General features: G+C 51.9%; 9 protein-coding genes across 9 annotated transcripts; 2 read left to right on the top strand and 7 right to left on the bottom strand.

Moving 5' to 3' along the window:
* Nucleotides 1-211: 211 nt before the first annotated feature.
* DSM5745_05491 (putative importin beta-5 subunit) lies at nt 212-3,304 on the bottom strand (the record flags this gene model as incomplete). The annotated part of the gene is made up of 1 exon (XM_026747507.1): nt 212-3,304. One exon carries the CDS (start codon nt 3,302-3,304, stop codon nt 212-214), a length of 3,093 nt encoding a protein of 1,030 aa, XP_026603339.1.
* Nucleotides 3,305-5,224: 1,920 nt separating this feature from the next.
* Nucleotides 5,225-6,037, top strand: DSM5745_05490 (putative mitotic spindle checkpoint protein (Mad2B); the record flags this gene model as incomplete). The annotated part of the gene is made up of 1 exon (XM_026747506.1): nt 5,225-6,037. One exon carries the CDS (start codon nt 5,225-5,227, stop codon nt 6,035-6,037), a length of 813 nt encoding a protein of 270 aa, XP_026603338.1.
* Nucleotides 6,038-7,553: 1,516 nt separating this feature from the next.
* On the bottom strand, nt 7,554-9,744 carry DSM5745_05489 (E3 ubiquitin-protein ligase RNF216; the record flags this gene model as incomplete). The annotated part of the gene is made up of 3 exons (XM_026747505.1): nt 7,554-8,821; nt 8,872-9,107; nt 9,158-9,744. The coding sequence occupies 3 exons, from the start codon at nt 9,742-9,744 to the stop codon at nt 7,554-7,556; spliced, it is 2,091 nt and encodes a 696-aa protein (XP_026603337.1).
* A 1,267-nt stretch (nt 9,745-11,011) lies between these two features.
* On the top strand, nt 11,012-12,172 carry DSM5745_05488 (uncharacterized protein; the record flags this gene model as incomplete). The annotated part of the gene is made up of 1 exon (XM_026747504.1): nt 11,012-12,172. The coding sequence occupies one exon, from the start codon at nt 11,012-11,014 to the stop codon at nt 12,170-12,172; it is 1,161 nt and encodes a 386-aa protein (XP_026603336.1).
* A 36-nt stretch (nt 12,173-12,208) lies between these two features.
* On the bottom strand, nt 12,209-13,623 carry DSM5745_05487 (putative sister chromatid cohesion protein Dcc1; the record flags this gene model as incomplete). Its single annotated transcript, XM_026747503.1, has 4 exons — nt 12,209-12,376; nt 12,423-12,589; nt 12,642-13,429; nt 13,505-13,623. The coding sequence occupies 4 exons, from the start codon at nt 13,621-13,623 to the stop codon at nt 12,209-12,211; spliced, it is 1,242 nt and encodes a 413-aa protein (XP_026603335.1).
* A 433-nt stretch (nt 13,624-14,056) lies between these two features.
* On the bottom strand, nt 14,057-15,684 carry DSM5745_05486 (ANP1/MMN9/VAN1 family protein; the record flags this gene model as incomplete). Its single annotated transcript, XM_026747502.1, has 4 exons — nt 14,057-14,467; nt 14,511-14,830; nt 14,875-15,557; nt 15,602-15,684. 4 exons carry the CDS (start codon nt 15,682-15,684, stop codon nt 14,057-14,059), a joined length of 1,497 nt encoding a protein of 498 aa, XP_026603334.1.
* A 522-nt stretch (nt 15,685-16,206) lies between these two features.
* DSM5745_05485 (glycosyltransferase family protein) lies at nt 16,207-17,288 on the bottom strand (the record flags this gene model as incomplete). The annotated part of the gene is made up of 2 exons (XM_026747501.1): nt 16,207-16,605; nt 16,656-17,288. The coding sequence occupies 2 exons, from the start codon at nt 17,286-17,288 to the stop codon at nt 16,207-16,209; spliced, it is 1,032 nt and encodes a 343-aa protein (XP_026603333.1).
* Nucleotides 17,289-19,864: 2,576 nt separating this feature from the next.
* DSM5745_05484 (uncharacterized protein) lies at nt 19,865-21,145 on the bottom strand (the record flags this gene model as incomplete). The annotated part of the gene is made up of 2 exons (XM_026747500.1): nt 19,865-21,007; nt 21,062-21,145. The coding sequence occupies 2 exons, from the start codon at nt 21,143-21,145 to the stop codon at nt 19,865-19,867; spliced, it is 1,227 nt and encodes a 408-aa protein (XP_026603332.1).
* Nucleotides 21,146-22,423: 1,278 nt separating this feature from the next.
* Nucleotides 22,424-23,966, bottom strand: DSM5745_05483 (2,3-butanediol dehydrogenase; the record flags this gene model as incomplete). The annotated part of the gene is made up of 6 exons (XM_026747499.1): nt 22,424-22,551; nt 22,642-23,121; nt 23,190-23,276; nt 23,434-23,619; nt 23,684-23,717; nt 23,772-23,966. The coding sequence occupies 6 exons, from the start codon at nt 23,964-23,966 to the stop codon at nt 22,424-22,426; spliced, it is 1,110 nt and encodes a 369-aa protein (XP_026603331.1).
* Between the last annotated feature and the right edge of the window lie 225 nt (nt 23,967-24,191).

Here is a 24,191-nt window from a genome sequence, read left to right as displayed (position 1 = left end):
TCCCCGATAGGCTGGCTCGCCCAGTAAATCGCGCTGAGGCCTCTTCCAAGGTCTGTCGGTTTGAACTCTATTACCCCGTGCTCCTCGGCTATCCTGAATCGTCGTATCATGGTATATTATTATGTACAAATGTACTACTCTTATCATCATCGTGGCACTTATCCACACAGAGGGAGGTCGTTAATTCGGTCCACATGTCAATAGAACCTGATCAACCCAAACTCCGAAGCTTCTCCTGCTCATCCGGCGTCAAGGCTGCGAAGAGCTGCTGGAACTCGGCTTTCGTAGAAGCGTTTCGGAAGAACTCTAGCAAGAACGCCTGCGTCTCATCATCGCGCTTGCGGACTCCAAACACCCCTTCAGTACCACCTTCGCCGAATGCCATTAGCTCTTGCTTAGTGACTCCGAGACTGAGGTCAAGAGTATTATCAGGCACGTCTTCCCACTCATCATCATCATCGCTGCCTTCCTCATCCAGCGCCGCCGCGGTGGCTGCGTCAATCTCCTTGTTTCCGGAAGCAGCCGCCAGCTCTTCCACGAGGACCTTGACTATCTTCAGAGGCGCACTGACGGTCGTGTAGCGGTCGGGGTTGTTGCGAGCCTGAGATCGAGTCTTGATTCGCCCGGTGTCTTGCACAATGAGGTCTCCCTTGACCTGCACCTGAGCCAGTCGGGGGTCTTCCAGGTTGTACAGGGTTGCCAGCGCGATGATATTTTGTTTGATTTCGTCGTACCCGGCAAAGTTGACCGAGTTTTCCAGCCACTTGCTCATCACAATAGGCAAGCCACTTTGTCCACCAATGTCGACCTGCGCCAGGAAGTCAACGACCTCGCGCGCGCTGACAAGCGTCAGCCGAGCGAACACGAGGATCAAACTCTGGATGAATTGAGCCTTCTCGGCGGTGGCAAGGCGCCGGGCAACGGCTTGCAAAAGCTGTGGGAGGTATGGTCCCAGTCGTTCCGAGCCTGCCTTCTCAACCAGTTCCGCAGCAAGCTGACCGACTTCCGTTGCAGCGTGATCGTCAACTGTGGGGCCCAGAAGACGGTCGATAATCACAAGAACAACTTCAATTGCCTCTTTTCCGCTTTGGGGGTCCCGCCAGGTGACAAATTGATTGAAATCGTGCGCAAGGATATGTCTCACAGCTTCCGTGGCGGGCCGAATGAGCTCTGCATCTTGCGAATCCAGCAGAAGCCGGTTCGCTTTCGGCATGACAGTCTCGACAAAGCCTGCCGGCAGCGGCTCAAGGGCTCGCTCCGTAAGACCACGCAGGAGGTCAGCGGCAAAAATAGTCAATGAAATATCCTGAGTCATATTACCGACGTCGACCGCGCCCATGATCGAAGGAAGGACCTTTTCGCAGAGACGGACAAATGCATCAGCGCCTCGGTCCGAGATGATTTCGACTATATCCTCAAAGGCCTCCGTTACGGTCATTGTCAGCTGAAAGTTCGTAGCACCGTTGCTGGCAACGTTAAACAGGACGTCGAGTGCCGTAGATGTGAGCACGACACCAGTATCAACCATGATTGTATCACGGAGAGTTTCGGCTAAGGTAACTTTGAGGTCATCAGTGTCGGACGACTCGCGGAGATCGTGAGCGGCGACGAATTCGGAGACCGCAGAAATTATAGACTGCTGAAGAGGGATAGCGGTATTGGGGGAAGCTGAAGGCAGCAAGTCCTGTAGTGAGCGAATGCAGGCCACCTTTACGACTTCTGACGGGTCCTCAGCGATCGCCTTGAGAGTTGCCTCAAGGTAAGCTTCGCCAACCTTGGACACCTTTGCTAAACTTCCCGCCACAAGGAAACCTCGCGCACGCAGGAGCTCCTCTTCCTGCTGAATCGCGAATTGAGCAAAGTTGCCGAAACCGCTAGCTACATCCGGTGCAATGTCCCGCGAGACCTCGTGCAAGTCTCTGAGGAGCACATTGAGGATGAAAAGGGATGACTCGCGGCTCTTCCACGTAGACGAAGCATCAGAGAAGACGCCGTTGAGAAAGGCAAGAAGACTCTGGGTGGTCACATCTTTGAGCCAATCTCCCAGCTTAATTACCAGGTCCCCGCTGCAAGTACGAGGGGTGTAGTTTGCAGTGACAGAAGTTTCCTCCGACAGAAAGAGGTTGACATCAACATCCCACAGACCCTCTTCCTCGGACGTGATTTGGGAATAGGAGCTAGCCAGCTTTAACATCTCTGCCAGCCAGCCGGCCGTAGTGTCAGTTTGCAACTGCTGTTGCAGCTCTGCCTTGACCGGCGGTGCCTTCAAGAGGCTCTGGATGAAATCCAATTCCTCCAGAACCAACAAATCCAAACTGTAAGGGAGGTCATCGACATCAACAAGTCGGCCTTGGCGTTCATCGTTGATGTAGAATTCGTGGTACACGACTTGAGAGTTGGAGAGTTCCGACCAAATTGTCGAAAAGTAGACGGGGCTCTGGGCGACTAAAAGACCTGGGAAGACCATTCGAATCTTCATCAGAGTCTTGACGACTTGCAACTTCAACCCAATGACACCCCTCCATTGAGACGAGATTTCAGTGTCCTTGGATTCCTCCTGCTCGACTGGAGCCTGTGGCAACGGGGCTTTGAGGGTCTCGATGAAGAACGGAGACCATCCACCCAGAACCTCGTCCATGAACTGCTTGACAGCCACCTTGTGTTGTTCCAGCACCATCTCAAGGGTATCAAGGCACGAGCGGAAAACAGCGACGGCCAAAGCCCTCAGCATTGGCTTCCTTGACGCATTGGTAGCCACATTGAACAGGGTGCTGACAAGGTCTCGCGCGACACTGAAAAACTGCTCCTCGTTGAAGCCAGTATCCACCAAGTCTAGTAGCACCTTCAATGCACCATGCAGCGCTCCGGGCGTACTGTTGGTGTCATTGATGATTCGTAGGAGCGCAGGAAGCAGCTCGGGCCATTGTTCGGGGTAGTCGGCGCTCGCGATCTTGCTGACGGCAAAACTGGCCGCAGACTTGACCTTCCGCTCAGATACTTCTATGACCGTTGCCAGATCAAGAAGAGCTTGTCGGATCTGGGCTTTGTTGGTATCGCTGACTAGAACTTGGCCTTTGAACTCATCCAGGTTTGGGGACCACGCGGCGGCGATGAAAGTGCGAAGGACTGAGAGGGAGGATTGGCGGAGGTTGGTAGGAACGGAGTCGTGAGAGGCAATTGCTGCGAGGGAGAGGGGGAAGCTTTCGTTTGAATACAGACGAAGTAGACTGAGCTCGGCGGCTTTTCTTGTATCAGCAACCGGCGACTGAGTGTCGGCTAGGAGGGTGAGGAGCTCGTGCTCCATGATGGAGACGGGTCAATCGAGAAGAAGAATCGAAAGAAGAAAGGCTTATGGATGACCAAAAAGGCAATAAGGCAAAATTATAACACGGCAGTGGTCTGGCGCTATAGACGCGATTAGGGGAGCGATCGCGTTCCGGAGGAGGGGCAGAGGCGGTGACCGTACCTAGGGCAGCTTCACGCTTCACGTTCCAAGGTTCCCCTCATTGCAGATATTCTAATTTACCCAAAAACTACGTAGTATCTTCAGACAATATAATTCAAAATGTCTTGTCTAACGATTGCTGCATAATGCGCATTGTATTTGTTTTGCATAAAGCCGAACACACTGCTATACTCTGTGTCTACTGCGGGAGTTTTGACAACGTCTCTGTCAATATCGTACCCGGGAAAAACTCCGTAGCGCGCCGCTCTAGTCCATATAACAAGATATCTATCTTCGTACTTTGTCTGTGTCCTGCGTTGGTCAGCCATATTGGTACTAGGGAGGGGTTGAAGTGGCTCTCAACCCCGAAGCCGGAGCAACAGCTGTCTGCACTCTGCAGCCACCATCTGCACCACTCTATGCCGCAAAATAGTCTTCCAGGATGACACTCAGGATTTTAAGGCTTCACGAAGAACATGGATAATGTCAGTGGCGAGTACATTATTTTGTTTGCAAATGCCATTGGATGAAAGGAGCAGTTTTGCAGATCAGTCCAGTCAGCAGGGGAAAGCAATGTGGGCCCTGCTGAAGGCTAAAGCGGATTCCGGAAGGATGCGCCTTGACTCTGTGGTGAGGCCGTGGATGGGGGAGAGACTAGATATGAGACATGGAGCAGCCCATGCATTGCTTGAAGACATCATATGTTGATTCAACTGAGACCTCATTGAAAGCCTTGTCTAGCAGGCGTGCTGTTCAAAATACTGTGGTGAGCAGTAGGTATACTGAGATCAGCGGCACGTGACTTGGTTGGACTTCACTTTGGGTCGTTCCCACTCACTGCTGCCCATGCCCACCGAGTGACCACGACTCAGAGCGGTTCCCCTCCAGTCGTCGCCTCTTCTTGGGATTCTTTTCCTGTCCTTCTTCCCTCCTCGTCTGTCCCTTTCCCTCTCTCTCCTGCTGCTTTTTCGCCCTCTTTGCCTCTGTCCCTCGCTGGTGCCCGAGCAGCTCCCGGCTATCTCGGTCTCTTGTTAACCCACTGACCTCCCTCTCCTCCCCAAGAATTTGGTTCCTTGTTTTCTGCCCTTGCACATCCTCTTCTCTCCCCCAGACGCAAATTTTAAAAAAAGAGGAGCGAACCCCTCCCTTAAGTCCTTTAACCAAGTACATTTCCTCTAAGCCAGGACGGTATCCAGGATCAAAATTTTCCGAGGGAGAGGGGAGCACACCACCAACGGCCTTAATAATAATCATTAGCCGCCCAGGACACACCGAGGGATTACGGCATCCGCGTCATCTTCGTTCTTCTCTCTATCGTCCACTGTCGTCCCTCAACCTTCGCAGTCCTTCTTTTAATATCTTCCGCATTAATCGCGAACTATACCCCGACACGACACGACACGATCGCTACGACTCTAAACTCATGCTTTGAGAGTTCCCTGTCTCGTCTCCACCACCCAGCCCAACGTATGTAAACATCTTTTCTCCTTGGACATCAGCTCGCCTTCACTCGCATGACCACTATAATCATTGCCCGTGAGGCTTCCCTGTTGTTTCTGTATAGCACGTCATTTGGTGGCCTCTGCTCCCTTCCCGCTCCACCGCTCCTCAATCCCAGCAAAAAATTAACATTCATTCCACCAACAGGCAGAGCGATGATTATCCTCAGGGTGGAACACTCAGTTTCTCCAAGATCCGACAAACTCTTCTTGAACTATACCAGAGTCCGTGCCGGCGATGCCTATAGCCAGTGAGAGCACCACCACCACGACAACAACAATGACAACTTTCTCTGCTCCGGTCACCGCACCTCGGACTCCTCATAATCAGGCTGCCCTGGCCGCTTCATTTACAAATTTCCTCACCGTCTCTGTACATCAGATTTTATGGCTCCGGTCAGTCTATCCGCGAGCGACATTCTTACCCGTTCGGGCATACAACTATCCCGTACGACAGTCCCGCCATCCCAAGGTGTGTGACTATATCAACGACGCCTCAATTGCAGTCGGAACAGAAATCCTAAAAGGCACAATTACTGCTGTCAGCATCATCTTGTCATCGGCTCGCACAAATCAGCCCCTCGAACGATATGCCTTTGATCTTTCAGGCTTTCCCCGTGTGCCGCCCGGGGAGGTGCACACCACTTTCGAAGAGAGAATGGACGACTCGTCCAAAGGCGCCCCGCCCAACTCTCAAGTCCTCGACCTCGAAGCGCAATTCCGTGCTTGTCTCGCGAGACTTGCATCCGCTTGCGCCCGATTGACCCCGCTACCGCGTGACGATGAATTCAGTTTTACCGTCTGTATTGAAGTCCGGGAAGACGCCTTGCCTCCTGCGGGGACTACGACAGAAGAACAGACCTGGATTGTGGCGGAACCAGGCAAGGTTCATCTCAGATCATGTTCGGCTCCATATTCCGTTTCGAAGCTCAAAAACGGTGGGCCGCAACAACCACCCCCAAAGGTGTCCAACGGGCGTGCCAAAACGGTGCCGGTACGTCGTGTAGAGGCCGGTGAACTTCGCCTGGAATTATGGGTGGAAGAGGCACGGCAGAAGTTCAATGAACCGGTGGATTCAGAGCATCCACCATAAATAACTGACTCGGCCCATTTTTCATTACTATGGAGCATTTGGAGGTGCTTCGTTTCTTTGCTTCTTGTTTTAGCGTGACCAATGATCGAACATATATGATGGATGAAGTGAAATTCTGGTATCGTCGTCCAATGAGTGGTGCAAATATATAAAATGGGGAGCGGACGAATTTTGGGACTCGCATGGCATTTACATAGATCAGGTTCATCATCTCTTTCATTCCGCCGTTTCATATCCTCTCATGTCAACGTTCCTTCTCTCTTCTCTTCTCATTCTCCTCTTCTTTCTTTCACTTTTTATCCTTCATACCACTTCCTGTATTTCTGTCGTCTCGTCTCGTCGGAGTTTCACTACACGGTTCCTACTAGCAAATTCACATCTCTATCATTAGCTATATACACGGATTTCCATGTATTCACCTCGTTAGCATTACCCAATTGGAAGTTGAGGGGATTCAGCCAAGAGAGTTTGCAACGACATCGGCCCCTCCAAGCAGAATATGACGTAACGCCACTAAAACTCACGGGTCCACCACAATAACATTGTTCACAAGACAACGAAGCTGCACCTCACAAGTATCCAGCTTACACATTTTCTATAGATGCAGCGCATCGACTAATGTCTTCCGGACGCAGGTAGGGGAGCGGCATGCCTGCGAGCATGCCTGCCTTAAGTCCCAGTAGCACGGCTTTTTCAGCTTCTTGGCCCTTTTTCAGATACCTACATATTTCGGCCAGGCAGTCTTGAACTTCGCCAGTTACTCGGCGCGCCTGCAAACTGGCCCGGCGCTAGACCTGCAGTCTCTGTCAGCGGTCCCTCTTATCCTGCTGACGATGCCGCTGCGACTTCTGTACTCTGTAGGATGCAGCGAAGAGGGAACGGGATGCGAATTTAGATATATCAGTACATATCTAACACCATAAGTCTTATCGTCCAACGTGTCCGAGTTCCTAATCAGTGGGCACGTCTGAAGTACAGTTCCAGCCGCCTGTGCAAGTCTCGTTTGTCTTCGGAGATGACGAAGCTATTTAGATTTTAGCGGGTTAGGCACAGAGAGTAGCATAATACTTTTCTTGGCTCGTGCAAGTGGATGGTAGAAAACAGGTATTAATATCATATTTGAAGAGTAGGTAGCATAATGCATTCTAAGTCCTGGACCGTACATACTTTTACCAACATGCACGGTTATTTCGAGGGAAGTATGCTAAGTCTGTCCCAACAGAAAAGATAAAATTCGTGAAATAATTGACTGCAATGCAGTTGTCGGTGTACCCTTTCCAAGTTGTGTGAAGGATGACCGCGCAAAAGTAGAAAGAAAAAGAAACCCAAACAGGAATTGCTGGAGGCGTGGAAAGAAACGGATAACGCTGTCCTGGGTATACGGCGGAACGTAATGAGTAAACTCCAAGAACCAAGAATAATGAATCGAATATTGAATTGATAAGGCGCCATACGTGCCCGGTATCTTTCCCATGACCGGACACAACCGAACCAGCCTGGCAGGTCTTAACTGCATTCAAAAGGGGCCGTAAAAATCAGGGCGAAAATCTGCAGTTGGATCCTGAGGTAGTCGTTGCTGAGGCTGGAATGCGGGGGGGTTCTGGACGTTCTGTATATAGTTATCGGCGGCGGCAATCCTGCGGTACGGTTGGGCCCCGATCGGTTGGGCTGGTCGTCTGTCGGGTACTCCAGGTACGGCCATTGCACGGGGAGCATTGATATCAGGACGGTGCGGATGCGGTATGAACCCTCCATAATTCATAGGGTATGGGACATAGGGAGCTGGCCGAGGGTAAACTTGGAAATGTGCTTGGGGGGGAAGGGCATGGTTAGCATGCTGGTGCTGCTGAGGTTGTTGAGCGGCCATTTCCGCCCTCATCGCTCTCAGTACATCTCGCATGTGAGCTGCTGGGTGCAGCTGAGGGTCCCTCGAGACGTTTGGTTTTTCGTGGCCCACTCGAATCTGCTCCTCGGTTATATCGGGGTTCTCTGCTAGAATCTTATCAATCGCCTCCCGCTCAGCTTTCTGAATCTCTCTGTGTTCACGGTCTTGTGCACGCGTGTCGTCTTGGAGACAAGTTCCGCGTCCGAAATGATCGTATCCTTCCTTGGTAATATCCTTCTGACATAGATAGCACATCAGAGTATGACAATTCGTGCAATGCATTTTGTTGCATCCATACTCCTTGATGATTTGGATCTGGCATTTGGGGCACTTCCGTATCAGAGCATTACTCATGGCTTCTTCGACCTGGTGCCTCTCGGAGAGTCCCTTGTCTTTTCGGAACTCATCGCAGGTCAGAGGTATGTGACTCTTCGCCTTGCATAGACGACAGCTAACCACTTTGCAGGAAGAGTTTTCGCAGCGGAATTCCCGGTCTTCTTCCACGGAGGGCAAGACGGCCTTGTAAGAGCAAAAGGGGCAGTCCTCAAGACCGTCCAGACCGGCGAGTCGAATCTCGTCTTCTTGTTGAAGGGAATCCAGTTTTTCCATGATCGATGAGCCCAAAACCTCCCTGAGCTGTGAACGCTCAAATCGGGCTTGACAGCCGCCGACGTCGAAACATTGAATCGTGTATTTCATCATACCAATTTGGTTCTCGGCCGATCTGCGGAGGCACGTAAAGCAAAAGAAATGAAGGCCATCCCCATCACAGGGAAGGCAACGATTTGCCGGGGCGTCGCTGTAGCAGCACTGACACTCGATAGTATTGCCTGTTCGAATGTGTTCCTCCTCGTTGGCCTTTTCCGCCTCCTCTTCCTCCTTTTTCTTGCGCAAAGTGGCTATCAAGACTAGTAAGTATACAATACGATTTCAGTCGACAGTCACTTACTCTGCAGTTTTCCTACCTGCTTCTTCGCTGCATTGAGCTCTTGTGCCAGAGTATCACGAAGAGGGTTGTATTTCTTGGGAGAATTCGTACTCCTTTGGCTCTTCAACTTCACATACTGAACCTTGTCGTCAGAGTAAAGCGCTATAAATGCATGGTACAGACGTTCCTTGGCGCTGAGGACTTTCCTGATGTGGCTCATTGGGATCCACGGAAACTCGATTGCCAGGAGGGCAGCCCTGTAGACTAGTTAGCTCACGACAATGGTCTTGCTTGAAAAAAGGCTTACGCTGCCTCGCAATATCCATGACTGTTGTTTGCATTTAGCGAACCGCTCTTCCATATATCCTCGTCCTCAGATTCTTCCCTTTTCCGTTTGCTATTCTCGTTGTCTTGTTTAGGGTATGATTTCTGTCCGAGAATCTCTTCATAGATAGCATCTCTGGCTATCGCCAAATTGAACCCCCGGGTCTGACCTGCATCGGGTCCCAAAGCCACCTTGTGTTTACCCATCAGACCTAGAACGTAGGCATGGCTGATGTCAGGAAACATCTCCAGGACTTGGGCGAACAGTGCAACGGTGCCGTCAGTTGCCGGTGCCATCGAAGTCGCAGCCTGTGGATACCCTGGATATTCAAGGCCCCGGGATGCAAGTGGGTTAGTAGAAAGGATTCCGTCGATAGCGTCTTCTGGACCATGGACTCTTTGCCTTTTGGGAGGTCGACCTGGGAGGCCTTCCTCAGTGATCCCTGTGTCAAGGTAGGCAGCAAACCAATCGTCCGCTGCTAGCTGTTCCTGGAAATCGTCGTCCTCAGAGAAGGCGGATTGATCGTCGTCGGGCTCGCCGTCACTAGAAATGTAGATGGCCTGATCCATTTTGAGTTAAGCCTTCGGAGGGCGCAATAGCAGTTTCCGGAGAGTAGAGGTAGCAAAAGAGACAAGATGCCGATGCTGTTAGTCACTATGAGGAGAGACAAAGGCTTGCACTATGTGTTTTATAAAGGCAGAGAAGATACAGAAGCCTGTGGTTGAAAGAATGGTCGAGGCGACAAAGGAGACGGTTCTAAGTTTGGCCGTCAAGTTTGGCGGACGATTGTTCCTGAGGCAGGACCCGGATAATCTACGACATTTGTTGCCTCCTGTTTTTTCGGGCTTTGAATCCAGGAGATGAAGCAAAGCGCTGTGCAGCGTGTTGGTTCAGGGTCAGGGATGAGAGCCGGAGAGATCAAGACGCAGATCAATCATCAGCCGAAGCGATGGTGTGGAGATCTGGATGGGCTGGTGCCAGGTGGGCCCAGCCTTCTCCAGAAAGAGGTTGACTGCAAGATTTTTGAATCGAAAAGAAGGAGAAACATTTGAGAGAAAGATGGAGGTGAAAGGGCCTCGCTGGTGAGGAAATAATTGAAAAAGAGAGATCACATCACTGCAGTACTGCAGTCAGAACACGTGAGGGGCACACAACAAAGGCCCTCGACTCCTATCTAGGTAGCATTCACCGAAACCTCAGTTTTCGAATCAATGCGACCAAAACCTTTGATGTGTTTGCACACAAGAAATTGGGAAATTATTGAGATCTTACAACCAACGCAGTTCAAACATGAATACTAGTAAGCACTGGCATCGAGGATTTGAACCAGGGTCCGCACTTCACAGTAATCTGAACGTACCTCAGTTTCGCTATCATATTTTTTATTCTGATTGGTTACTGTCAAGTCGCTGTTTCAAAACTTATCGATGGCTTCTTTGCGGGCGCCAAGAAGTCGCCCCCTTTCAAGATGCTGTGAATGAGCCTCAGATCTGGGGATCCCGGGAATGGTCAGCGTATTCTACTTGGCAGGCGATGCCGAATACCGCTGCTTGAAAGATAACTGGAGCGCTTGCCGTCGCTTGCCATCGGCACTTCCTTCTTTTCCAAGGTTGCGTCTATTACAAACAGAAACTACTTCCCAGCTATGGGCATTCCTTCAATCGTCACCTGTCTTTCTCTAGTCCGCATGTTATCAGTAATGGCTCGGGACCCGCTACGGAGTATATAGTAGTAGCACAGCCTTCCGATTGCTTATCGACAAACCTTCAATCTCTTATTTATCTTGGCCGCTTTGCTCCGCACGAAAACGCCTGGCAAGACAGTCCACCTTGAAACATGATCGCTGCCTATGCTGACACCGATTTACCCCACGGGGACTCGCCCGAGCTGACGCTGGTCCAAGCGACTCCAACGGAACGTGTCGAATCTATCAAGCTGAACAGCACGGAGTGGAAGGGACCGTTGGATCTCGATTCGTATCTCGCGCGAGAGGACACGCTGCTCCAACAGCGACTAACCAAGGAAGCCTTGATATGTTGGATTCTGGTCGACCGTCGAGCTCCTGAAAATGCGAGAACAATCCTCAGTTCCTGCGAGACGTACAAGAAGACGGCAGTTGTGGCTCAAGACGGAAATGTAGAAGAGGCCTCGGTTCAAGGTGTCGGGAGTGTCTATTGTCGGCCAGAGTTTCGTGGTAAAGGATACGCAAAGCGAATGTTGGAGGAACTGAGCAAGAAGATGGATGCGTGGCAGCTGGAGGGCGAACAAAGTGAGCGGCCGCTGTTCAGTATTCTGTTTTCCGATATTGGGAAGAGGTTCTATGCGCAATTCGGCTGGAAACCACATCCATCCTCACACTTTGCGCTTCCCCCTCTTTCCAAAGAAGAATACTCTACTTTGAGCACAACGGCTGCGGTAAAAGTCTTGCGCGCCGATGATGTTCAACGCTGCATGTGCAGCATTGGCATTCTCGAAAAAGAGCGCGAGCTGTTGCGTGGCGTCTCGCTGCAGTCTTCCGGTCCCAAAGTAGCAATTGTTCCAGATTTCGATCATTACCAGTGGCACTGGGCGAGGGAGGAGTTTTACTGTCAGAGGCTCTACCCCGATAGGGGAATCCCTGCGGCAAAGGGTGCCGGCAATGACGCTGTGAAAGTGTATTGTGCCTGGAATAGGACTTTTGGCAATACTCCAGAAGAGAATACATTGTACATTCTCAGATGGGTATATGACGAGCCCGCCTCCCAAGAGGAGACCGAGACAACGATCAAGGCAATGGCCGCAATTCTCAGGCGTGCGCAATTGGAGGCCCACGAGTGGAATATGGCCCACGTTACATTTTGGAATCCGACGCCACTCCTGCACAGAGCTGTAGCACTGTTGGACCCGGCTGTCGAAATAGTACACCGCGAAAAAGACAGTATTGCGGCTCTTCGGTGGAGCGGCAACCCTGAAGAGAACGTGGAATGGCTCCTGAACGAGAAGTACGCATGGTGTTAATCCAGCTAGACATAGAAGGCCTTGCATGGATGGTGGTCATCGTTTCTGACGCTTTTGGTTTTTGAATAACTCATGCCAGTTCCTCGTCTTTTTAGCCGCCGTTGCTGCGGTGGTATCCGAGGGCAGGTTTTTCTTGGCTTTTTGTCTATCAGCTTCAGTGGCGAAGCATATTGTTTTCGGCTCGGGTTGCATATAGCATTTGTTCTAGTTATCGTTAGCAGAATACAACGACAGTCAGAGATCCACTTACAGGTAAAATAGCTATTGAGACATCTTCCCTCCAATGTTCAGGAAGTTGGTCCTTCCAGGCATTCAGAAACTCGCTTTCGCCAACAGCAGAGGCACTGCCAGCTGCCTTGGCCTCGAGATACGTCTCTCCCACCCATCGAACACACGTTTCCTTTTCAATACTGGCCCCTATTTCAATCAGCACGCTCGTTCCTGAGAGGTTTAAAAGGTAGATACTCACACTTCATCTCGGTCAAGTCATCTGCCAGCTCACGGATTCTCCTTACAACAGCCTCAAACAGCGGACGGGGGAATGGCGCAACCCCATCATCATCATCAAGCACCGACTTCCAAAGGTCCGCAACAAGAAACTGCTTTCCCAAATCAATGCCCTGCAGCACCGCCCCTTCAACAACCCTCTTCCAAACGCGCAGCCTCATTTCAGCCGAAGGCCGCCAGTACGTTGTCGCTGTTGCAGTGGGCGAGGGGAGGACGAACGCGCATATTTCCACCCACTCACGCTCACACTGTGTTCTTGACACAGGGACGTCGGCGAAGACCCGTTCCATAGCTTCTTTTCCGGTGATACCCTCATCCTGAGCTTCGGCGCCGTTCATATCCTCCCAAGCCGCGCCATCAAAGACCCGCACCATCTTGTTCAGGAACGGCACAGCAGAGAACCCCTCCGCCGGCTTGTGCAACTCCAGCGTCGACCCGCATTTCGCGATGGAGGTCACTGTGCCTTCGACGTTGAGATTGAGCCCTTGGTCGTCCGCGTCCGCGTCCGCGTCTGTGTCCATATCCACGTCTTCCCCATTGCCATGATCGTCACCGTCTGCGCCAGCTCCCGCGACAATCTTCAAATCGCCCCGTCGCACACCATTCCCACTACTCGGTGTGAGGATATGCAGCGAGTTCGATGATTGGACCTGGCGAATCGAGTATGTTTGTGTGTCCGTACAGAGGTTCACGTATTCTGATCCGGCATCATTTGTTGTGTTCGACGGGGCTGGCGATTTAAGTTCGAGTCTGTTTCAACCAAAGTAAAGAGAGTCAGTTGGCAGGTAGTCATTGACCAGGAAATAAAGAGAGTTGAGCACGCACGTCGGCGGATTCTCAGAAGAAAGCAGCTCCGCGAGTTCGGGCGGCAGCTCGAGGAGCCGGAAGCCCTGTTGTCGGGACCGATTGGTGAAGAGGATGCTGGGTGTGGATTGTGTAGACATTTTCGCGCCCTTCTATCCCCTCACTCAGACAGGTGATAGTTGAGTAATCCAGATTGATGTTGGGTTGATGAATTGGTGGCTTGAGATAATTGAATGCGCCGGAAATCTTGACGCGTGGGATTGAAGGACGGCGACGGCGGGGCGGCGCACGGACCACTGCTTAATGATGAAGGCTATGGCAAGGACTAGGAATGTGGAAAGTCAAAAGGTTTGTCTTAAACGCTTTAGAGCCAAGAAGTACAATGTGCGTTTACTAATTCTTAAATGCAGTGTATGGAATTGATCGAAAAGATATACCTCTACGCCAACTACATGTACAGAAAAGCCACAGATCGAGTAGATGATACATGAATGCTTTCGTAAGAACAATAAGAATAAGAGCCCGTGGCCAGCACAGAGCCCAATAGTATGAACATGAGCATGAGCTCGTCTATTATTTTTCCGTCTTCGTATCGACATCAGCATCGCCCTTAACTTTGTCATCCTTAGGTTGGGGTTTCTTGTCGTGTTTGTCGTCAAGCATGTACTTCCCTTTCCCTGTCTTCGAGTCCGCTTTCTCTGGCGTTGAGTCCGATTTCTCCGGCGTTGCGTCTTTGGCCTTCTCTTCTTCCTCCACAGAGTCACGGACGAATGCGTTGTCGATTTCCGACTCGACCTTGGGATCCTTGAAGTATGTTTCCGTCCGCTGTGCGCGCTCAGCTTCCGCCTTTTCTTCCGCCTCGCGGGCTCTGCGTTCTTTCTCCATCTCTTCCATGTGCTTGAGGTCGTCCACGCTGGGCTCGTACAGATGCCAGATCGTGTAATGAGGAAGACCCACCACGGAGAATCCCATACGCCTTGCCATCTACATAATTAGCAATTGCATGCGAATTTAGTAAATGACATACCTTGCCAAATCCTTCTGTTTCGGCATGTTTTTCGAAACTAAAGGCCGGGAAATGGACTCCGGCGCGGAACACCCTTGCTTTCGCAAGAATACTAACACCGCCTACACCGTCTAGTTCCATCTCCATATCGGGATCACCGTACGGGTCTCGGAGATAGGCGAGGTGAGGGCGCCATGTGGCATACTCGGCGTAGCCCTCCACAATGACGGCGTCCTCGTCTAGTGTATCCGCAAGTGCTAAAGCTGTCTCCGACTCCTGCCACGAATTCAGATCATATGGTTGTTCTCCGCCGAGCCAATCGGGTAATGGCCGCCATACATCTGCAACTGTTAAATTGCGTCCGTAATATATTGATGATACTTACTTGGCACAATGACGTCTTTGTCGTGACGCATGAGATCTTCAAGAATTGTAGATGGTGCCGTCAACACATCTGCGTCTCGCCAGTAGACCCAGCCATGCGTTGGCCGGAGCGTGGCGCTGAGCAACCAATTCCGTGCCTGTGCCATCAACTTCCTGCGCCCAGCCTGTGCCGCAAAGCCATGTCTGCTCTCCACATCTTGTTTTACTTGTTGTCCGAAATCCTTCTTGATGACCGAGATTTCTCCAAAAGGCATATCGCGGTCCGGGTCGCGCTGCAGCTCCTCCAACATATTCTCCAACATTTCGTTCGTTTGATCTTTCGAGTCCGAGACAAGAAAGGCGAGGTCTATCAGATGATGCGGGTACGTGAGATTTCGAAGGTGCGAGAAGAACATCGGCAGATGGGAGGCCGCGTCTCGAAGAGGCGTGCACATAAGCACCCGGTCGCCATCTTCCCAGCCGCTTGCGGAGCCCTTGACTTTCGCGAGATCATAGTATCGGACGGTTTGTATTTGTAGGTGGTCTGAGGAGGAGAGAAGGCCGAGCGATAGCGCAGGGAGGATCGAGGCTCGCCAGGAGGGAAAGATGAGTATAAGCAGGAAGAATGAGACGCCGCCGATCAAGCAGATGCGCTGAATGAGTTGTCTTCGCCGTCGCAATGCAGGTTGTGAGCGCGGTTGAAATCTTTACAATCAGTCAAGGACTTGAGTTACACTTGTGGACCTTACTTGTGAGGGGAGATGGAAAAGGTGCCCTGGCCTGAACGAGGGTAGGCTGTATACCCATTCGCGAGGGCAGCGTGCCTATTCATCGCTCAGTCCATTCAACTTGTCGTCCAACCCCGAGATATCCAGTAGTCAAATCGCAAAGTGAAGCGTGAGAGTCGCGGGTTTGAGCCGTTAGTAAGATAACGAGAGAGGCCGAAACGCGACGGATTAACAATGAATGACTGTCTCAAGGCAATCTCGAGGTGGCAGAAGGGAAGAACGAGCGACAGACAGAAAACCGAGTCTTTTCACTTAACAATGCTCAATCCAAGATGATGACGACTCAAAATGATCCAGGCCGGGCCGGAGGACGGGAGGCAACATGATCCGCGCCCCCGATGCCACCGCATCGCATCCGTTTGCAGCCATGTAACCATCCATCCATCCAACTTTTGATGCTAATCCATTTTTGTTATGTCCGGCTAGCTATTTACATGCAGAGCTATATTAAAGAGCGCTAAACAAAAGAGATCGCCAGGAATGCGTGGTAAAGCCAAAGCTGCCAAACTCCAAGAATGCAAAGGAAAAGTCTAAACAAGGCGAAACGAACGTGCAACGGGAACCCGTCAACAACTCAACCGTGATACCCTTGACGAGGGCGACCCCATTCCCTTGACTCCGACCTCGACCTGCTGCAGCATCTTCTTCAGCAGGGCGTCCATCTGCTTGGGGTCCCGCATCGCGGGAATGACGGATCCGGCCTCGTACTCGCTGTCCAAGATATAATATCGCTCCCTGCCCCAGTTCTCCACCGTGTCGGGCCGGAATGCGACTTTCGCTATCACTTTCGCCGGAACGCTAGCCTTGTTCATCGCGGTCTTGGAAAATACTCGCAGGAACGGGCGAAGTCCCGATCGTGTCTGGTGGGCCATCTTTACGGATAATGGGGCGGCGTTCGCTGCGTGGCTTTCACCGGTCATTACTCCTGGGTCGAGGGTGTATACATTGAGGGAAAGTTTTCCGGTCTACATAGGTTAGCTTGCGACAGCCTCTCATGGCTCGAGGAAAAACTCACCAACACCAAGCTTCGTCGCAGCGCATACATGGCGGCACTCATTATAAGCTTACTGCTCCCAAACCGCTTGGTCGCTTCTTTGGCGCTCAGCGGCGCCCCAGGGTGTACGCTCAGTTCGGGATCCGGGCTCTCGAAATAATCGAGTGTGCCTTTGGAGATGGAAGAGCATCCGACATTGATCACCCGCGCGCCGCCATTCGGAGTACCGTCACCGGCCCTGAACGCCTCGAGCAAGCTGACTGTCAACAAGAACGGCGCAATGGCGTTTGTCTGGTAGACAGGATCATGGCCATCTCGTGTGACCTGTTCGGTGGTGTATGACGACATGGCGGCGCAGTTGATCAGCAGTGTCACTGGCGGGATCTCTTTGTTTTTCACCCTCTCGACCGTAATCTCTGTGAAGCTGACAACCGAGTTGAAGCTCGCCAGATCTACCTTGACGAACTCGAGGGACCGGGGCCCAATCAGCCGGATTCGCTCCCTGACATCCTTGACGCTCTCGGATCGGATATCGCGCGCAAGAAGCAGCAAGTGGACGTATGGCTGGGTTTTGGCGATCGAGACAGCTATCTCCGACCCAAGGGAACCGTTCCCCCCTGTTATAATGGCGGTGCCGACCAGCGGAGTGCCCATTGTGAAAAGAATGTGTTTTGAGGCTCAAAGCCAGGAAGGAGGCCAAAAAAGGAGAAGTTTTGCGTTTGCGGGGCTAGACTGCATCGAGAATTTTCAGATCAGCGAACCAAGATCTATATAGAAGGGGAAAGATCACTAACACGAGTGGACTGCTGGTAAACTGGAATCCATTGAACTCGACAGGGTCACAGGGCGCTACCCCGTAGAAATACGAGACGGCCGTAGAGGATTCGAAGGAAACGTTGGAAACGCCCAGCTTTGTTCCAAGATGAGCCAGGCTAATCTAGATCTTGAAAGTGAGACTCGGTCAATCGCGCTGAAGGAAGTGGGGTCGATCAGTCGAACGGAGTCATGAACAGCGCAGTCGCAACTCAGGAATAATCTATATACAACTCGACGTAAAGTGGCAGTGGAGATGCTAGCAGGTAAACCCGGTATATAGTCCAGTAATCCCTGCTCTGAACAGCGAAGAGTCAGTAAGCGGCGTCCCTACGATCATGATTTCTTTTCTCCAGCAACTCCTATAATTAACCCCAAACTAAAGCAAGACATGCGGCGGACGTGTCATCGTCGCACTGCTGGATTATTCCCTCTGCAGGCTGAGCAGCTTCGCTTAACGCTACGCTATATATTAATTTATTGTCTTGTCCTTTAACCCTTTCTAGCCCATTTTCAAGACCCGGCATCTTGGCCGAGGAATCAGAACCCTGGCTGCCTTGAATCTTGATACCGGGAGATGTCATGAAGAACCGAAGCCCTACCGTCGATCAAAGACGCCGAAATCAATATAAAGTTGTCCATGGCACAAAGCAACAAACCCATCCATCCATTGATCTATGAACCTTGACCGGCCTACTCTCGAGCTCGGCATGAACGTCGCCTATTCTTGCCGCCCGGCATCCCACTCCGAAGTACTACAAACCTTGACGGGTACCTTGTGCTTGATCGCGCCATAAGACCTAACCCTTACGGAGTACATTGGAGGTTAGGGAGTACGCCGCACCCGTGGCAGGTTCAAACTCAGCTCAGACTGCTCAGCCTCCGGCCAAGCGCCCAAGTTTTCTCGGTGGCCACCCATCCGCCCTCGGGGTCTTGCTGCATTACTGTAGTATTTCCTCCTCCACCGGCCGGCTGGCTGGCAGAGTCTGAGCGCCGGCCTCGAATCCACTATCCTGCATTTTTGACCGTTCTGCGAACGCCGAACACTACATACTTAGTACCTACTAAGCGGCAACCCCGGGCGAGCGGGTGGGCGGAAAAAGAAATAACTGACAGATCCTTTTCATGGCGAACGCGTGGACTAGACCATTTATCCTCGGCACGCCATTCATATACGGAGTAATCTGTGGTCGTGATATTCCGACTGTGCAGCTGTACAGCCAAACGCCATATTGGAAATTGAGTTCAGTGGCTGAGATCTGTACTATACCGAGCTACCCTGAGTCCCTGGCCTCCGGCCTCGAGGCTCGGGGAATATCATCTTACGTATTTGTAAGACTTGTATGACAGCATGCTATATCCTAAGCGTGGATAGACCCTGCTTCAGCTGCAATATTCTCCGACCACTAAGTCACATCGTACTCAGCCCGTCAGCCTTGAGACACATTATTTCATTCTCGACCGATCGGACGGCTAACTCCGCCGCCCCGCGCTGTAGACTGGGGCGACTGGGTTAATCCATGTAGGAGTAGTGCCATCGCTTGGAAGTAGGAGTAGTTTCCTTGGTCCAAAGTAGCGGTAGCCTCTAGGATGGCCTGGCGACTGGCCTGGCCATCGAGGCTCAAGCGCTGGCCCTCGTGTTTCCGATTCTTGGGGAGATGCGTTGGCCACTCGTTGTCGCACATTCGCCATAGTCTCGGTCAAGTCGCCCATCCCAAGACTGAAGTATCGTGATCCATCGGGCTGTCGGGCTGCTGCTAAGGCCATGGCATTGCACGAGCTGAAGGTTTCTCCTTCCAGACATTTCCACACGTGTGCAACTACTCCAGGCACTCTGCGGTGTCCACTCTGACCTCGAACAGCGCGGACTGACTAACTGTGCATAACAGTGTGTTTGCTGCCTGCTTTTCGTTTGGCACATTCCATTTGTAATGGATTGGGCTGCTGGGCGATCGGGACATGTCCGATGTGGCGTGCTTATGCTTATACATACAGTGAGAGCCTTACAGCCTGCTTGTCGGAGGCCCGAAGACATCCTTGGAGTTCATGGCGATTGGTATACAGAGCGTACAGCACATGGTACTCGGTCTATATTCCTTCAAGCGGCCAGAGCCCATTTGAGGCAAGAGGCGTGACTTCCTGCTTTTACTGCACGGAGCGCACCCGATTGAAGCAGACGAAGTATATACTTGACGATTGGACGAGGTGACAGCGCCTGGTCACGAAGAGACTAACTTACCTCGCAATACTTATGCTCAGATCTGTCCGCTTACATCGGGTCTGATACGACGGACGCTCTCCAGTTAAGAATCTGCCTATCGGATGAAATGAGGAAAGTTGAGTTGCGAATACAGCAATGTTTAAATACATCAAAGAACATCAATCAGTCTATATACCAGGCCTGCCTTCGACTCGTCTCACTCCTCGTCCGGCCAGTACTCGTCCGGCATGGTCTTGCCCGTGAATGGGTCAAAGAACTCATAGTTCCCTCCGCTCTTTCCGGGGATAGGCTCGACCTCCACCCAGATCTTACTGTTCGTGTCCACCCCTGTCTTGACCACCTTGCCAACACCAACATAGACGGCTCGTCTAGGCGCACCAGGTGGAAAGTATCGACCTGGGTACTCCTGTCCTATGTCAGGCCTACGGTTGATGGCAGGGAGAGCTCGCCAGCGAGGAGGCAGGGTCTTGCGCTGAGCTGTCGTGCAGGCCACTCCAGGGATCGGATTGCTTGGTAGCTCGTCCATCCACTCACAAGTATGAGGATGGAAGAAGTCATATTCACCGCCGGACTTGCCTGAGATGGGCTCGACATAGATATAGAACAGGTTCGAGTTAGCGACCGTCGTCATCCCAATGGTAACAACCTTGCCAACCCCGACAAACCATTGCCCGTCTGGTGCAAAGTACACACCCAGACGCTCTGTGCCTAACTTCGCCTTGGCTTTGCGCATGTTTATCTCCTGGTTCGCGTACCCGCCGTACCAACCTCGAAGCTTAAAATAGTTCGGCCGCCGCGGTCGGTCCTTATTCTCTCGCTGTTGCGTCTCCTTGCTACCGGAGTAGGGAGACCGCGGCAGGTCCTCGTCGGGGATCAGGGTACCAGAAGTTTCCGACCAGAACCGGTACCCACCGCGCATTGGCTCAACCTGATACCATCCGAACACACCCGCCTTTGTCCTGGTGGCGCAGACAACCTTCCCAAGGCCGTAATAACTCGTGCCGCTGGCGGACATGTACTGGCCCGGGGCTATGCTGCCGGGCTCTAGGTCTTGGCTGTCGCTGAAGAACTTGTCGCGTTCGCAACACTCCTCGCGTTCCTCCCAGTCTGGATAGAGATTCTCGTCCATGTCCTCGTCGGTGAAGGGGTCGAAGAAGTCGAATTCAGCGCCTGGATGATGTTGTTCGGGCTCGACCTCGACGTAGCGGCTGCCGTCGTGGTTAACGCCGACCTCGATAACAGTCCCGAATCCAAAATAGCGCTGGCCATTGGGGGCGCGATACCATCCCGCGTAGGGATCTCCGGGAAAGGGCTGAGGGGCGTTGGGGTGAGCCTTAAGCTGTCATGCGTTTACTGGTCGACATGTCGAGGAAAGAAAGAGGAGGAGGAGTACCCGTAGTAGTAGTTGTAGAAGAAGAACAACGATTGTGATCCATCTGAGAGAAATCGAGCCGGTACATATACCTTCATGGCGCATATTGGCTGAACTGCTTCTGGCCTCGTCGTGGACCTTACACGACTTGATAACTTCTTTTCTATTTCTTCTATTAATACCAGCCACACACAGGTCTTCACTCACCACCACTCGGTGTGTCTCTGTACTTTTCCATGGTTCTTTGACATGACTTAATACATTCTTTCTCAATCTTATCATTATGCCAGCCACACATACGTTTTTCCTCACCACCATCAGCCAGTGTGTATCTGTACTTTTCCATCCGTTTCTTTGACATGACTTAATACATTATTTCTCTCCTTTCATCAAACCGGCCACACAGGCTGCTCTCACCACCACCAGTGCCCGGTATTCCCACCTACCCCTTGGCATCCAGCAGACACTCGTGGAGAGCTTCAATGAACGAAACAAAGCAAAACGCCCCGCAATCTAGTGGACTTCTAGTTAGGACATTTGGAACGTCTCAGGAGCGAGGTCCGCAGGCACAAGCTGGGACTCTGTGCTTGATCTCAGGCAATGTTACTTGGTACCCTGTTAGGGCATAGCGTTTGCAGAACCTGTCAGGTATCGAATAGCTTAATACAGAGCAGCTATAATAAATGCTCTTTGATTGAAAATGTCTGTCAGTCTCAGTCTTGACATGTTCTCTGGAGCCACAGCTTTTGAAGTAGATGCCTGTGACTAAACTAAAGTTACTAAACATGAATGAATACCCTCTCCGGTTCAGACCCAAAAGAACCTTGGGAAGACCGAAGAAACCTGAATACGGGGCCATGGAAAGAATCAATTTGCCCGGCCAAGCTCGCCACTGTCGTGTCTGTCGTAATCCCGGCGGCTCTTTGTCTGGCCTTACTGTAGGTATGTCGGACAAAGAGGGCGCATCCGGTTCAAATGGCTTATAGTCCATACCAGAAGTTGAGGCTCCCTGCTTTGCCAGCTGAATTTGGTATTGAGTGCCTCTCAATTGATGCTGACAATAAATGTCCTAAGTGGCTATTTTCAATTACCTAGGTGAAAGGCTACTAAATCAGCACCAGACACTAAAGACGGTTCGTTCATAGTCCTCAGATTCTCTGCATATGCGCCAGGGTATTACCCGTTTATATGGTAGACTGAATAGCCGCCCCAAGACTCAGGAGTCCGATTAGCCAATGTGTAACCATGTCTCTCCTGACTCAATCCAAACTTTGCTGTACTCTAACCTGTGACAAGACCCGGGTGAACATAGGTAAGACGGAGTGGGAACATCAGAAACCAATTGACTTTGGGCCCGTCTCAAGCTCATATTCGTAGATTATGTCATGCGGCAATATCAATCAGGATCTTGACATGCTTATCCTTCTCGTCGACAAGCGCCTTGAACCCCTTTTCCTCGACCTCCTCCATCGCAATCATGCTGGTGATCATGGGGCGCGGGTTGAGTTTGCCTAGAGAGTACAAGAATACAGTCAGCAGCGTCGCTTTCTCAACAGGTCTGAGCAGTCGCTGGACGAGACGAGCTAGATGAAACAACATACCCTCCGCAATCGCGGCGATGACGGCCTCAAAGTCCCCATCCTCGCAGATCGCCGCCCCAATAACATGCTTCTCGTACGAAACAACATCGAACGCATCGATGACCGGCTTCTTCTCCCAAAGCGACACGATCGTCGTTGTCCCCCGCACCCGGATCCCGTTCATGGCTGTGTCGAATCCCGCCTGCACGCCTGAGCACTCGAAGCTGATATCCGCGCCGGCGTCGTTTGTCAGGGCGCGGACCTCCTTGACCACGTCGTCTGTGAGAGGGTTGAAGACATGTGTGGCGCCGAGGGTAAGGGCGTATTCGCGACGATGGCTGGAGACCTCGGCGACGATGACGGTTTGCAGGCCCCGGGCTTTGAGGACCTGCACGACTGCGAGGCCGATGGGGCCGCCCCCGACTACGAGTGCTGTTTGTGCGGTTCCGTGGGGGCTGCGGGCTACGGCGTGCCAGGCTACCGTTAGGGGTTCGATGAGTGCTGTTGTACGTCGCTTAGTCTGGAACGGGGTTTATTATGCAGGAGGTATGACGCCAGGCTCGACTCACCACCAAGGTCAAGCGGGACACTCTCCGGCAGCACGATCGCGTGTTTTGCGGGGACGGAGACGTGGTCTGATAGGCCTCCGGAGTTGCCTATTAAGACAAATTAAACACTGTTGCATCTGAGAGGGCTGCGCCATGATCCCAGCCCTGTTGTACGACAAGGCATGGCGAAGCAACAACTCACTGCTAAACCCAATAAACCCCAGACTCCGACAGCAGTTGGGCCGTCCGTATACGCACGACGCACAGGTTCCATCCGACAGGTTTGGTCGAACAGCCACCCGGTCCCCGACCTTGAGGCCGGTGACACCTTGCCCTACTTCCTCGATTGTGCCGCTGAACTCGTGGCCCAGCGTGACGGGGAGCTGGGCGCCTGTGAGGGCGTGCGGCGTCGTTGGGATCACGATTGGGCCGGATAGGTATTCGTGGAGATCTGTAGGTGTTAGCATTGTCTCGTCTTCTTTGTAGAGGGTTGGACGGAGGGGACGTGTACAGACCGCTACCGCATATCCCAACAAAGGCTGGACGGATCTGAAGCAGCTGTCAGCGTTGACGGAGGCATGCGTGCAAGCAACAGCAGCGGACCTTAACTTGACCTTCTCCACAGACAGGTTCGTCGATCTGGTCGATGCGAATGTCGCGGCGCCCGTGGAACCTGACTGCTCTCATGATGCTATTCAGATGCGAGGGGCAGGAGTAGGAGCTAGGAGTGTCTTGCGGTATATGAATAAACGAGGTTGTTGATTGACGGAGGATATAAGTGTCACTGAAGTGGGCCATGGTCATCCCCCAGATTTCATCGGGGTTTCTCCGTTGGAGTTGCAGGACGAAATATGGGTCCCGCAATTCCCCCTCATCAGTGAACTATGGTACGGAGTAGTGGTAACTTCATAGTACCCTATCAACTCTACACAGAGAACAATCGTCGATGTTGCGTCTGGTGGTTGTGTAGTTGGAATAGAAAGAGCTTCGAATCACCGCCGATGAAACAATGCTATAGGTTTT

This window comes from Aspergillus mulundensis (genome assembly GCF_003369625.1).
Source record: "Aspergillus mulundensis strain DSM 5745 chromosome Unknown scaffold_5, whole genome shotgun sequence".
NCBI classification, from domain to species: domain Eukaryota; kingdom Fungi; phylum Ascomycota; class Eurotiomycetes; order Eurotiales; family Aspergillaceae; genus Aspergillus; species Aspergillus mulundensis.
Note: the sequence above shows the minus strand (reverse complement) of the source record. Positions and strands in the feature narration are given on the sequence as shown.